Here is a 12,494-nt window from a genome sequence, read left to right on the forward strand (position 1 = left end):
ACAGACCCCACAAGACTGCCCCCACTTCAGATGCCAGCCCTAAGTTCTAGGTACTGTACTGCACCTCTGGTCTGCCAGCTATAAATTGGGGGTTTCTGGGACCCCCCCCCCCATTCAGGCTCTATAATTTTGCTGACATGGCTCACAGAACTCAGGAAAGCGCTTTTCTTATCATCACTAGTCTATTTTAAAGGCTACGACTCAGGAACAAATAGAAGGAATGCATATGACAAGGTATTGAAGGGAGAGGGGGCTTGAAGCTTCCATGCCAGCTCACCAACCCCAAAGCTCTCCCAGCCTCATTGTTTGGGGGTTTTTATTACATAAACATGATTGATGAACTCCTTGGCCCTTGGTGATTAACTCAGTCTCCAGCCCCTCTCCCCTTTCTGGAAGTCAGGGCGTGGGGCTGAAAGTTCCAACCCTCTAATCATGCCCAGGTCTTTCTGCCATCCAGCCCACCTCCTGAAGCTCGCTAGGGTCCCAGCCACCATTCTGCCCATTAACATACGAGAGTCAGTCTTATCATGGCAGAGATTACGAGGGTTTTCGGAGCCATCTGCCAGAACCAGAGACCAAGACAAAGTAGGCAACAGGTTTCAGGCTGACACAGATCCCCAGGGCTCCTTCTGCTCGGTTAGTGGGGGTGGTTTGTGGGTTGCTGGCCTGTTTCTAAGAAGCCTGTCCTTCCTCCAGGAGCAGCAACTCGGGGCAGCAGGGCGTCTGGGTGTTTGAGATAGGGAGCCCGGCCACGGCCAGTGGTGTGGTGCCCTCCGACGTGAGCCTCGGACTGGACGACGGAGCAGAGTATGATGATGAAGACTACGAGTCAGTGACACATCTGGACCTGGAGGACGCGAGCACCACACCTTTCCCCTATGAGGCTCGGAGGAGGGGAGACCCGGGCACACACAGCGTGCCCCATGTCCTCTCCCCCCGCCGCCTGCCTACTGAGAGACTCCCCGGACCTCCCACGGAGAGGACCAGGTCTTTCCAGCCACCGGCAGAGACGTTTCCCCAACAGCACGTGCAGGTCATAGACGTGGACGAAGTTGAGGAGACAGGAGTGGGTAAGGCCATTTTCATCACGGCTGGTCTGTCCTGGGACACTTGGGTTTCCAGACAGGAGTCCTGCTGGAGGGGGTCAGTTGTGTGCCCTATATGGAGGTTTGGAAGGATGAGAGCTGGGGATGTAGGGGCAGCCCTCGCAGCTGTAGGGCTTCACTGGATGGGCCTGTTGGCTTCAAAGACTCCAAGAGATCTTTGGGGATTAGGCCTGCGGTTACGGGAGGACTGCTGAGCGGGCGCTCTTTCAAGTTTCCTCTGACTCCCTTTTCGTCTGTTTTCAAGAGAAAAGTGCCTTGGAATTATTTTGAAAGTCAGATTTTCTTATTTGTGACTTCTGGGATCAGAAATATATTCACCCACCTGAAAAAACATCTTAGAAGTTTCTTTGGCTATTTACTGCTGTTTATCTTTGACGTTTATTTCCTCTTGGTTTTGGAATGAGGATGGTTGATTATTTTTTCCTCCCAGGTCCTGTCAGCTTTAGAGATGGTTTGTGAAGATTTAAAAATGCAAAACAAGTAGATCCCCCAGTTTTAAAATACAATCTTTTCTAGTCAACCGTATTCTGTTGGATTTTTGCTACGTTTTGAGGGAAAAACCATTTGAGCGCCAGCGTGCTTTGATTTGTCTTATAAAAGATGTTCACACTAAACTGAAGAACTGATTCAATTTCAGGTTGACATATAATCCGCCAACATTCACATAAATGAGATGGTCCACGCCCCTAAATGATGTTCACCGTGAGTCCTTCCTGCTTCTACTATGAAGTTGTACGGCCCCCAGAAAAACTGACTCCATTCCACATGATTCACTCAATTTTTATTTCGCCTTCTTCTGATTTGTTTCATAGCAGTTGTTTTAAATGTTTGTTCTTTTTTGAGTATCGCAAAGCATGGACAAGATCTGGTGGCCAGGGGAAGTGTGCTTACTTACTTCTAAGGCACAGACACGGAGAAGTTACCCTTTATGTTATGAGGAGGATATGGGTTCAGGTCTCAGGGCTCCCCTCTGCACCCTGGATTTCCTGGGGCGATGCTAACAGCTCTCAGCACACGGCACTCTGCTCTTAACCACGGGTTCCAGACTAATCTCCCCCAGACATATGGGGTATGTTTACTTGCAGATGTTGAGTCTGGAGTCTTTTTCTGCTTCTCCCCTATATAGGTGTTTGTGGAATTCTCATCTGTGAGGCCATCACTTCTAAATGAGATCATAGCTAGCACCAACAGCTTAGGGTGCTGTAGTACTTGGTCCTGATAAAGGCCTAGATTTGAACTCCAAATGTGTCTAAAACAGATGTTTTTCTGTTGCTCTGTCCCATGGTTTTATTTCACTGTTTTTATAGAGAGAGGTCAGTTTCCTGTAGGCAGCAGTACATTCCTGGTGCTATTTGAAAAGTTACCCACAGATATGCAAGCCATAAGGGACCCCACAGGGAGCTGGACCCACAGCTGGAGCTGAAGCCATCAGTCACGTCTTGTGTGCTCAGCTCAGGGCGCAAGTGTTCCCAGTGCCAAACGCCACCTTTATACACCCTGGAAATTCCCTTCTGAGTATGTAGACTAATCACGTCTACCTGAGGTTAAACTTCACTTTTATCTTCCCTTGTAACACTCAATTATAAATTGGATCATTATCCCTTCTAAAAGCCTGTCCCCCCCCTTGTGCTTTTGAACTTCAGTCCAAATTAATTTGCTCTGGATTATTAAATTTAATGAGCTAGTTCATAACTCTAACAAAATGAAGCTGGGAGGTAGGAATTTGAAATAGAAATTCTTTTTGTTTCTTGAGTTAAAGACCTTTAGACCAAGTATGATGAAGGAATTATTTCTAATCAGCTTCTGAGCTTTCCCCTGGGGAGGAAAAGGGGAAAGTTTTAAAGTATTTTCAGGTCATGAAAATGACAAATTATATATAAATTTTTTTTTTGCCACAATAAAAGATAGTAAAAAAAAAAAAAAATTAAGTCTGTCCCAAAATGGGAAGCTAATCTGACCACATTACATGGACACCATCTTAAGATGGATATTGGGTGGCAGTAACCTAGTATTGATACAGTGATTATATGGATTCAGTGATCCAGTACATTGAATTATAGCATTTTTAAATAACTCCCTTGTGATTTCTCAGACTCCTTTTAGACCTATTTGCCTTGGTGGTTGGAGTATAGGAGCCAAGACAGGCCTTCGGTTGCTATGGGCTGTGAGTGCTGTCTCAGGATCCCCCGCGCAGGTGGGAATTCCTGCAAGGCTTGCGGGCGCACAGAATAACGAAGCCTGGTCCACTGCAGTGCAAAGTGCTTACGAGTGTGCTGTGTTTTCCCCGAACAGTGTTCAGCTACAACACGGATTCCCGCCAGACCTGCGCCAACAACAGACACCAGTGCTCCGTGCATGCCGAATGCAGGGACTTCGCCACGGGGTTCTGCTGCAGCTGCGTGGCTGGTTATACGGGGGACGGCCGGCAGTGTGTTGCAGAAGGTATTCGGCTTTGGGGGCACCTGGGGGGCTCAGCCAGTTAACAGCCCAACTCTTGGTTTCAGCTCAGGTCATGATCTCGGGGTTATTAGATCGAGCCCGGCGTCGGGTTCTGTGCTGGGTGTGGAGCCGGCTTGGGATTTTCTCTCTCCTTCTCCCTCTGCTTGCTCTCTCTCTCAGAAAAGAAAAGAAGGTATTCGGCCTTTATGTGTTTCCACTTGTGCGGGGAGAAGGAGGGAGTAGAGTCTTTGTTTTGGGGTTTGTTTTGAAATGTTGGCCTTTACCCAGATCTCTAAAGGTGGGTAGTATTTTTAGTAGATATTAGATTTTGAATGATATTTAATCTCTCATTCCCGTTCTTTCTCATCCTTCTCTAAAGGGCGTTTCTCAGGGAATGCCCACTTTTGTAATATGGTGAGGTCTATTTCTTTCCTATGCTATATTTTTCTCCATCTGGGAAATGACTGCCCATGGGAGCTCATCTTCACAACTGCCCCCAGTATGGGACAAAGGCTGAAGTGTTGAAATAATGCAGCCTGGGCCAGGCATGATTAATGCCTCTCGTTTTCCTCCGTTTCTTTCCCACCTCCTCTGTGGCATTGCTCACCGACCTGAGTGTCCTAATGGTTGTTAAGCCCCAGCTGGGCCAGAGTGGGCAGGCGTGGACCAAAGTTTGTAGTAGGGAAAAGTGTATTCCAATCACCCTTCCCCTCAGGCTGTCCTTTCTTCATGCCCCTGAAATCACAGCGTGATGATGGTGAAGCATAAGGGGTGCACCAGTTAATTCTGGAGCACCAAACCCATTGTGGGGCTGACTCCAGAATGGATTCAGCTGTGGGTCCACAGCTGTTCTGAGCTTTGGCCCCAAGAGGACCAACTAGTCCTGATGCTCTCGGGTGGGCAGGAGAATCTCGGCAAAAGTCTAGAGGGTCGGGATAATGGTTTACTCAGAGAGTGAGACCTCTGGGAGCCTGGGGCCATAAATTAAGATTAAAACAAAAGCAACAAAAAACCCTACCATCCTGACCCTTTGTCCCTTCAGACACCAAGTCACCTCACTTGCCACAGTGATCACTGGTCATTTGCCTCGTGTTGAATGAGGAACCTCAACTGCTTTGCAAAATTTGACTAAATAAAACTCAGTTGGAGGAATGGTTTCTGTTTTTCACATCCCCAGCCATAGCTGTAGTTAAATCAGTTATTTTAATTTGGTTTCCCTGGGTCACAATGAGATAAAGTGAGTTTTGCTAAATACCATCTGAAGCAATGAAAGAAAATTATGTATACTTTTCATGTTAATTTGGGGGGATGTTTTGAACTTCTGTAGATGTGTTCTGTTTTCTTTTAAATCCCACTACCCCAGGTATGATGTGCCTCTGCTTCTTTGTTTTAGGCTTGGCTTTTATACTTCTCTCGCCCTGAGAGAAGCTTCCAGAATCTACAATGAAAGCTCATTCTCAAAGAGCAATCTCCTTAGCTCTTTCCATGCCAAATATCAGAGCTGGAAATGCTGAGCAGTTTGTGTTTGGTGGCAAGCTCAGCTATAACAAACTGTTCAGTTGCATATTTTGACATTATATACACGCCCCATAAAAGTTCTGTGGTTTAAATATTTGTTGGATTCTTGCTACTTTTGAAACATTTTTCTGGCTCAAGGTTTGGTGGAAAAAATTTGTTTGGTTTCCTTCGTTTGGCTTTCCTGCTTGTTTCTGCAATTGTTTGGGGGATGAATTTTTTCGATATTAGTCTTCCAACTTCATAGCACTCCCCCGTGTAATGACACAATTTGTGTGCAGAAATACTGTGTGTGTCGAGTGTGCCTTGGCTTGTCAGTGGCCCTACTTAATGTCTTGGGCGTACTGAACACAGCAAAAGGTCTTCTGAACATGGGCGATGATGCTCAGGTGCGAGCCCGTCTGTCCAGTGTTATTCAACAGACTTTCCTGGGAACTTACTGTGTGCAGAAAACTGCTGAGTCCCAAGGGAAAGAGCTGGGTATGAACGTCCTGTCCCTGGTAATCTAGGAGGAGAACCAATGTAGGTGCAATCGATAACTGATCAAGTTTAATTCTGCATCAAACCTGAACAGTCCAAGGTGACTTACTTACCTCTTCCTTCAGTTTTCTTAAGGATATAATTAACACCCTTGTTTAAAGCTCAGAGTTTGGTGGGTTTTAGGCTCTTCCCTGAGTTGTGCAACCATCACCTCTATCTGGTTGTAGAACATTTTTTTCAGTCCAGAAAGAAACACTGTATCCGCTAGCAGTCATTCTCAATTCCCCCAGGCCCCCGGCCCTGTCCACAACCGATCTACTTCCTCTCATTGAGGGTTGTCCTCTTCTGAAATATTTCCATTTCATTCCATGGAATCATAAGATATGTGACCATCTGTGTCTGACTTCTTTCACTTAGCATGGTGTTTTCAAGGTCCATCCGAATTTTGGCATGCGTCAGTACCTCGTCCTTTTTTCTAGCTACACATTCCATTGCGTGGTTATACCAAGCGATGGACATTCTGGCCATGATGAATAATGCTACTAAGAACATTTGTGTACAAGTGTTTGTGTGGACCTAGGTTTCCTGTTCTCTTGGGAACATACCTAGGAGTTGGAATTTCTGGGTCATATGGTAACCTTCAGTTTTCTTATTTGAATGCAAGAATGACTTCATTTCTTTAGATCTTACATTTTCCTGATTAAACAGGAATATATGCAAGCTATAGATATTCACAAAACATAGAGGCATATATTATAGAAAATGAGAGTTTACTGTATTGCCCTGAGTTAACCCCTGTTAGCAGTTTTGTGTATATCTCTCCCGGTATTTTCCCCCGAGGTACCCGCTAACATTTATTATTAATGTGTTTTTAAAACAAAAATAGTATTCTCTATATGTTATTTGGTAATTTATGGAGAGAGCCTCTAAATTTCCATAGGAGGTTTCACATCTTTCCCAGTTGTCTGAATGGAACAATCAACCACGAACACACCCCAGTCTACGCGAGCCAGTCCTGGGCCGTTGGCCATGTTTGTGTGCCGAGCAACACTGGCAGTGCCCACGTCTGTTGCAGCTTGGGCCGAATGAAGCTCCAGGACCCAGACTGACAGTCCTCACCCTCAGTGAGAGAACCATATTTGAGCCAGAGCTGCGTATGAAGATGTGTGATAGATCAGGCTGCCAACTGACCCAGATCCCCAAGGACCATCCATTTTGGCCCTCTGTCCCAGTGAAATTCCTAATTCTGTCCCTTACACGCTCAGAAGTGATCAGCGATAGGATCACCTAGTTCTAAATCACCCGTGACACTGTTCTTCTCCTGAGATTGTTTTATTTGCCCCTGAATTTCCTCCATCACACAGTGGCGCGCATTGGAGCTACTTCCGTGCTGTACATTATAGGTCAGCATGGGAGAGAAGCAGGACATTGGAATTTCTAAGGCTCACAGACAGTCGTGGGTATTGTCCTCTTGAGAACAACTACTTTGACTTAACCCAAAGCCCTTGACCCCAACGCTGTTCTGCCTCTTTGCTTTATGGGTACAGGTCCTACCAGGCATGTTATTCTTTTTGAAAAAGCTGGCTTCTTTTGTTTCTTGCTCAGGTTCCCCCCAGCGAGTTAATGGCAAGGTGAAAGGAACAATCTTTGTGGGGAACAGCCCGCTCCCCGTCGTCTTCGAGAACACCGACCTCCACTCTTACGTGGTGATGAACCACGGGCGCTCCTACACAGCCATCAGCACCATTCCAGAGACCGTTGGCTATTCTCTGCTTCCTCTGGCCCCTGTCGGAGGCATCATTGGATGGATGTTTGCGGTGGAACAGGACGGGTTCAAGAATGGGTTCAGCATCACAGGTAATTTACCTCAGATACTACAATTAGTGGTGCCTGGGGAACCTGGGGGTGAATGGAAAGGGAGCTCCATGTCTGCAGGCAACTTACTGATGAGCATTTTGTGGCTCCCGAAAGATGTTGAGGTAAAATCATCACTAATTGTTTTTGTTAGTGTGTGCTCATTAGGGCTATCTAGAATTGCATTTTCATCAGGGAGTGGTTTCATGGTGGAGATTCAGAAGTCTCCAGCAGAGCAAATGAGGTCATCTCATACAGCCTCACCCCCCGAAGTGTGGGGTGTCCCAGTTTCCCTCATTCTGTTTCTCATGCCTGCCACCACATTCCCAACCAATCTGATCTGATCTTTGACATTGCTTCGGTATCTGCTTGGAGAAAAGAAACCGGTCATTTCTAGCTGGCAAGTCAAGCCTGATAAACACAATCCTCCCAAGTCTTAGAAAACCTGACTTTCCTTGGAGCTTCTTAGAGGGTGTGTCCTGTCAGGGACAGTTCAGTCTTTAGCAGACACGTGGGCAGATGGTCGGGGGAACGTTTCCATAGTGTGGCCACGGCCCCTCCCACGTTCTGCTGAGCCCAGCTCCCTTGTGCGTGCTGGAGGCCCTTTCCAGGAACAGCTGGGGTGCAAGAGACTGTGTCCCTTCCTCCCCGGCCACTCCCAGGACCTGGAGCCTGTTCTGGGTCACAGGAACCCATCCCTGCCTCTGACTAGATCTGCTTTCTCCCCACGGCCTCACCTCGCTGAGTCTCAGCCACAGCTTTATTGCGGAGACACCGTGAAGCAGGGTCTCTAGGCTTTGCAAGGGTAACCCTCCAAAAGTTCCAGAGCATAAATACATAGCCTCCTGAAATGTGGCCATTTTAAGAAAGGAGCAGATATATATTTGAAAAAGGGTGGCCCTCCCCATAAGATATCGAATGTATGGGCTAATATCTTTTTCCCTCTTTCCCTCAGGCATATATATGTATATCCTGAGTATTACAACTGGGTTCATGTTCTCGTGCAAACATGCTCCTTCCTTTGCAGACACAGCTGCGCTTTGCAGTCAGACCCACAGATGCTACTTCTTCCCTGCGCAGCTTGTCAGGGTCAGCAGGGCCCAGGGAGACTTGGCAAATTCCCTGCCCCAGCAAATCTCTGTTACTACAGTGGTCCTTAACGGCCCCAGGACCTGGATTAGCGCCTGGATATCTGCCTGGGACTTGGGTCCTTCCTATAAAGCAGGAGTTGTCACACTTTCTGCCAAGGGGCAGATAGTAAATCTTTGCTTTGCCTCAATATTCTAGTTTGTACGGTCTCTGTTGTAACTCCTCAACTCTGTTAAGTCATTGCAGAGCAAAAGCAACCGTAGGTAATATGTAAATGAGTAAGTGTGGCTGTGTTCTAATGAAACTTTACTAATGGGCACTAAAATTTAAATTTCATATAATTGTCTCATATTATATATACAGACCAAGGGGAGTTGCTGAGCCAACACCCGTAGTGAGTGGTCCCCAGGTGGTTTCTGGGACTGGTGGTGGTTTGCCCTGAGCAACTCTCCCATCCTGACCGGCGCGCTGAGCTGTTACAACAGTCGTCACCATCAACTGACATTTGACAGAGCACTCTTTTAACATCCTTTATGTCATCTAGTTTCCACAAAGTAGCCTGTATCCGTCTTTTATCATCGAGAAATGGAGGCTCAGGGCGGTTAGGTAACGTGCTCAGTCAGTACCTAGCACAGCTGGGAGTCAAACTCCAGACCTTTGCTTTTTCCAGCACTATTCCTGAGCCAGCCCCATCTCAGAGGCTGGTGCGGGGCAGGGAAGCAGCTTCTCTCCTCTGTGCATGACTCAGCTGGGCCACGTGCATGTCCCGGCTCTGTCCTCAGCGTCACCTGCTCCATTTCTCCCAACCAAACTAAAGCACCTGTGGAGGAGGTGCGAGCCTCCTTCATGAGCAGCACCCCCAGCCTAGGGCTGACATGAGGGGGCTCCCCAGACAGCAGAATGACTGACCTTGCTTTCCAGGAGGCGAGTTCACCCGTCAGGCCGAGGTGACGTTCGTGGGGTCCCCGGGCAAGCTGATCATCAAGCAGCAGTTCAGCGGCATCGACGAGCACGGACACCTGACCATCGACACGGAGCTGGAGGGCCGCGTGCCCCATATCCCGTTCGGCTCCTCGGTGCACATCGAGCCCTACACAGAGCTCTACCACTACTCCCGTGGGGGTGAGCCGCCAGCGCCGCGTTGGGGGTGGAGGGCAAAGGGGGTGTGGGTGGTGGGGGGTGAGAGGGTGAAGGGGTGAGGGAGGTGGGGGTGAGGAGGTGAGCCGCCAGTGCTGCGTGGGGGGTGAGGGAGGAAGGGAGTCGGTGGGGAGGGGTGGGGTGGGAGGGTTGGGGGTACAGCCCCAGCTCCCCACTGACTCCAGACCGACCCACTGTTGGCCAGGGCCATCCCCTGGGCTTCCTAGCGGGAAATAGACTGGCACTAGCTTATTAAAATCATCTTTTCCCCTAATTACAGTCATAGTACACACTAATAGAAAATTAGTGTGAAAAAATTAAGCATAATGGTAGAACTGGGACACAATTATTATTAGGTTTAAATTATTTCCTTTCAGCCTTCCCCCCATTTATATATAAAATAGCCCAGCAGAGGTGCCTGGCTGGTGGGGGGCCGGGGGGGGGAGCGTGGGACTCTTGATCTTGGGGTTGTGGATTCGAGGATTCAAGCCCCACCTTGGGTGTAGAGATTACTTAAAAATAAAAATCTTAAAAAAGAAAACCAACAGGGGCGCCTGGGTGGCTCAGTTGGTTGAGCGACTGCCTTCGGCTCAGGTCATGATCCTGGAGTCCCGGGATCGAGTCCCGCATCGGGCTCCCTGCTCAGCGGGGGGTCTGCTTCTCCCTCTGACCCTCTTCCCTCTTGTGCTCTCTCTCTCTCAAATAAATAAATAAAATCTTTAAAAAAAAAAAAGAAAACCAACATATCTAAATATAATATTTCGCCACAGATCTTCTAAGTCCTAGGGTTGTAATGTACAGCCTGGCTATTACATCTATATGTAAATATATGTACCTATGTATATATCTGTATTTTAATTTACTATTTTAAATAATTTCAAACTTACACAAGAGTTGAAAGTAGCACAATTTCCATCTGCCATTTACTCACTTTCACCAATTGTTAACATTTTGCCATATTTATTTTATCATTCTCATATATACACATATATATATATATCTTGCAAATAATACATTTTTTTGAAAGTAAGTTGTAGTCACTGTGAGCCTCCTCCCCCTAAATAAGTCACCCATTTTTCTTAAGAACAAGAACATTCCCTTATGTGGCCACAGTGCAGCATTCACAGTCAGGAAACTTCACATTGATGCAGTATTATTATGTGCTCTACAGTCAGGAGTATATTTTTTATTTAAATAAAATTGCAGTTATGCCCCATTATTATATCTTCATTTTCCAGTTAATTTCAAATCCTGAATATTTTATAGTTTCATTCAGTAGGCTTTGAAAACACTTTTTAATGAATCTGCACGATTGTCTTGTATGGCTATTAATTTAAACCATTCTATTTTCTAAAGCCTAAGTTATTTCCAATTTTCCCATCCCATAATAAGTTGAAAGGACCATCTTCATCATAAATCTTGACCAAATTTCTGATTCTTTTCTAAGATTCAATTCCTAGAAGTAGAGTTGCTGAGCCAAACAATAGGAGCTTTTTAAAGGCCCTCATTAAATCGCCATCCAGAAAGTTTGTGCTAATTACCACGGCTCTGTGGCTCGATTGGGCTCTTCTGGGGACCACGAGGGTTGGTGACTAGGAGGTGGAATGAGCAGCAGGACCCCAGTCTGCCGTCAGCCTGCGACCAGATGGTGTTTCTGGCAGCACAGAATGTGGGAGCTGGACAAGAGGCAGCTTACATTAGTCTTTTATTTATCCTCCGGCTTTTGTTATGAACTACAGCAGAGCACACAAATATAAAGAGCCTTTTATTCTTTTTTAGTTATTTGTTTTTTAAATAGGAAGTTGAGAGTTTCATCGTACGGGTGAAAAGCAAGCTCTCTCCTGAGCGGGAAGACTGTCTCTCTCTCTTCTCCTCTGTTGAGGTTTGCTCATGGCATTGTAGTAATTTTTCAGAAATTGGCTACTGAAACCCATTTAGTGTCCCATTTTTTTTTTTTTTTTGGTATCAGAGAACTGCTTCATCTAGGGTGATACATAGCCACCACTATTTATTGAATCTCAAGTGAGATAATCTATATAAAGCTGTTAGCTCTCTGTTAGTCACATGGTCGATGCTCCATAAATGGTAGTTTATCTTAGTGGTATCAGCCTGCGTGGGTCCAGAAATTTTACACACGTTATGTCATTCTTACCCCAACCCATGTTGCAAAAGAAATGGCGGCTGAAGAAGTTGTAACCGGCCTGCGATCGCACACCGTGTGAGTGGTGGTGTCAGTTCAGGTGTATCTGCTTTCAAGCGTGTGCCCTTTCCACTGGACCTTAATCTCTGGGTTGGTTCTGGGTGGCTTCAGAACTTACAAAGAGCACTTGATGAGAGAAAGCAGTAAATATTACTAATGCAAACAATACCACAATAGTGTGGGAAATCTAGTAGCACAACGGGCCCCAACACAGAAATTAGTGGTCTTGTGTAACCCGTTCCATCTGATCTCTCATCTGGACTGGAAATACTGCCCATGGTTTTAAAGCCCTTGACTAAACCTCCTGCCTCGTTTGTCACCCTGCCTTGTCTCCCTTCTTCCCCCCGACACTGCATCCCAGCGATCACCTCCTCCTCCATGCGGGAGTACACTGTGATGGAGCCTGAGCAAGATGGAGCTGCCCCTTCCAACATCTACACTTACCAGTGGCGCCAGACCATCACCTTCCAGGAATGCGCCCACGACACCTCCCGGCCGGCCCTGCCCAGCACCCAGCAGCTCTCAGTGGACAGCGTGTTTGTCCTGTACAACCAGGAGGAGAAGATCTTGCGCTACGCGCTAAGCAACTCCATCGGTCCCGTGAGGGGTAGGAATGGCAGCTCAGATTGGGCATTGTGTGTCTGCCCTCACATCTGTGTCTCCTCTGGCATGTT

General features: G+C 46.9%; 1 protein-coding gene across 1 annotated transcript in view; it reads left to right on the plus strand.

Annotated features, from left to right (window-relative positions):
- Positions 1–12,494, plus strand: part of NID1 (nidogen 1) — an 83,829-nt gene that overhangs the window by 33,907 nt on the left and 37,428 nt on the right. Inside the window, exons 4-8 of the mRNA XM_025850798.2 lie at positions 697–1,070; positions 3,399–3,548; positions 7,146–7,397; positions 9,405–9,605; positions 12,182–12,427. Of these exons, the coding sequence (XP_025706583.1) occupies positions 697–1,070; positions 3,399–3,548; positions 7,146–7,397; positions 9,405–9,605; positions 12,182–12,427 (1,223 nt within the window). The remainder of the gene's footprint in view (positions 1–696; positions 1,071–3,398; positions 3,549–7,145; positions 7,398–9,404; positions 9,606–12,181; positions 12,428–12,494) is intronic.

The sequence above is a fragment of the Callorhinus ursinus genome, unplaced genomic scaffold, assembly GCF_003265705.2.
Source record: "Callorhinus ursinus isolate GAN/ISIS: 27379988/994484 unplaced genomic scaffold, GSC_fseal_2.0 scaffold32, whole genome shotgun sequence".
NCBI lineage: Eukaryota > Metazoa > Chordata > Mammalia > Carnivora > Otariidae > Callorhinus > Callorhinus ursinus.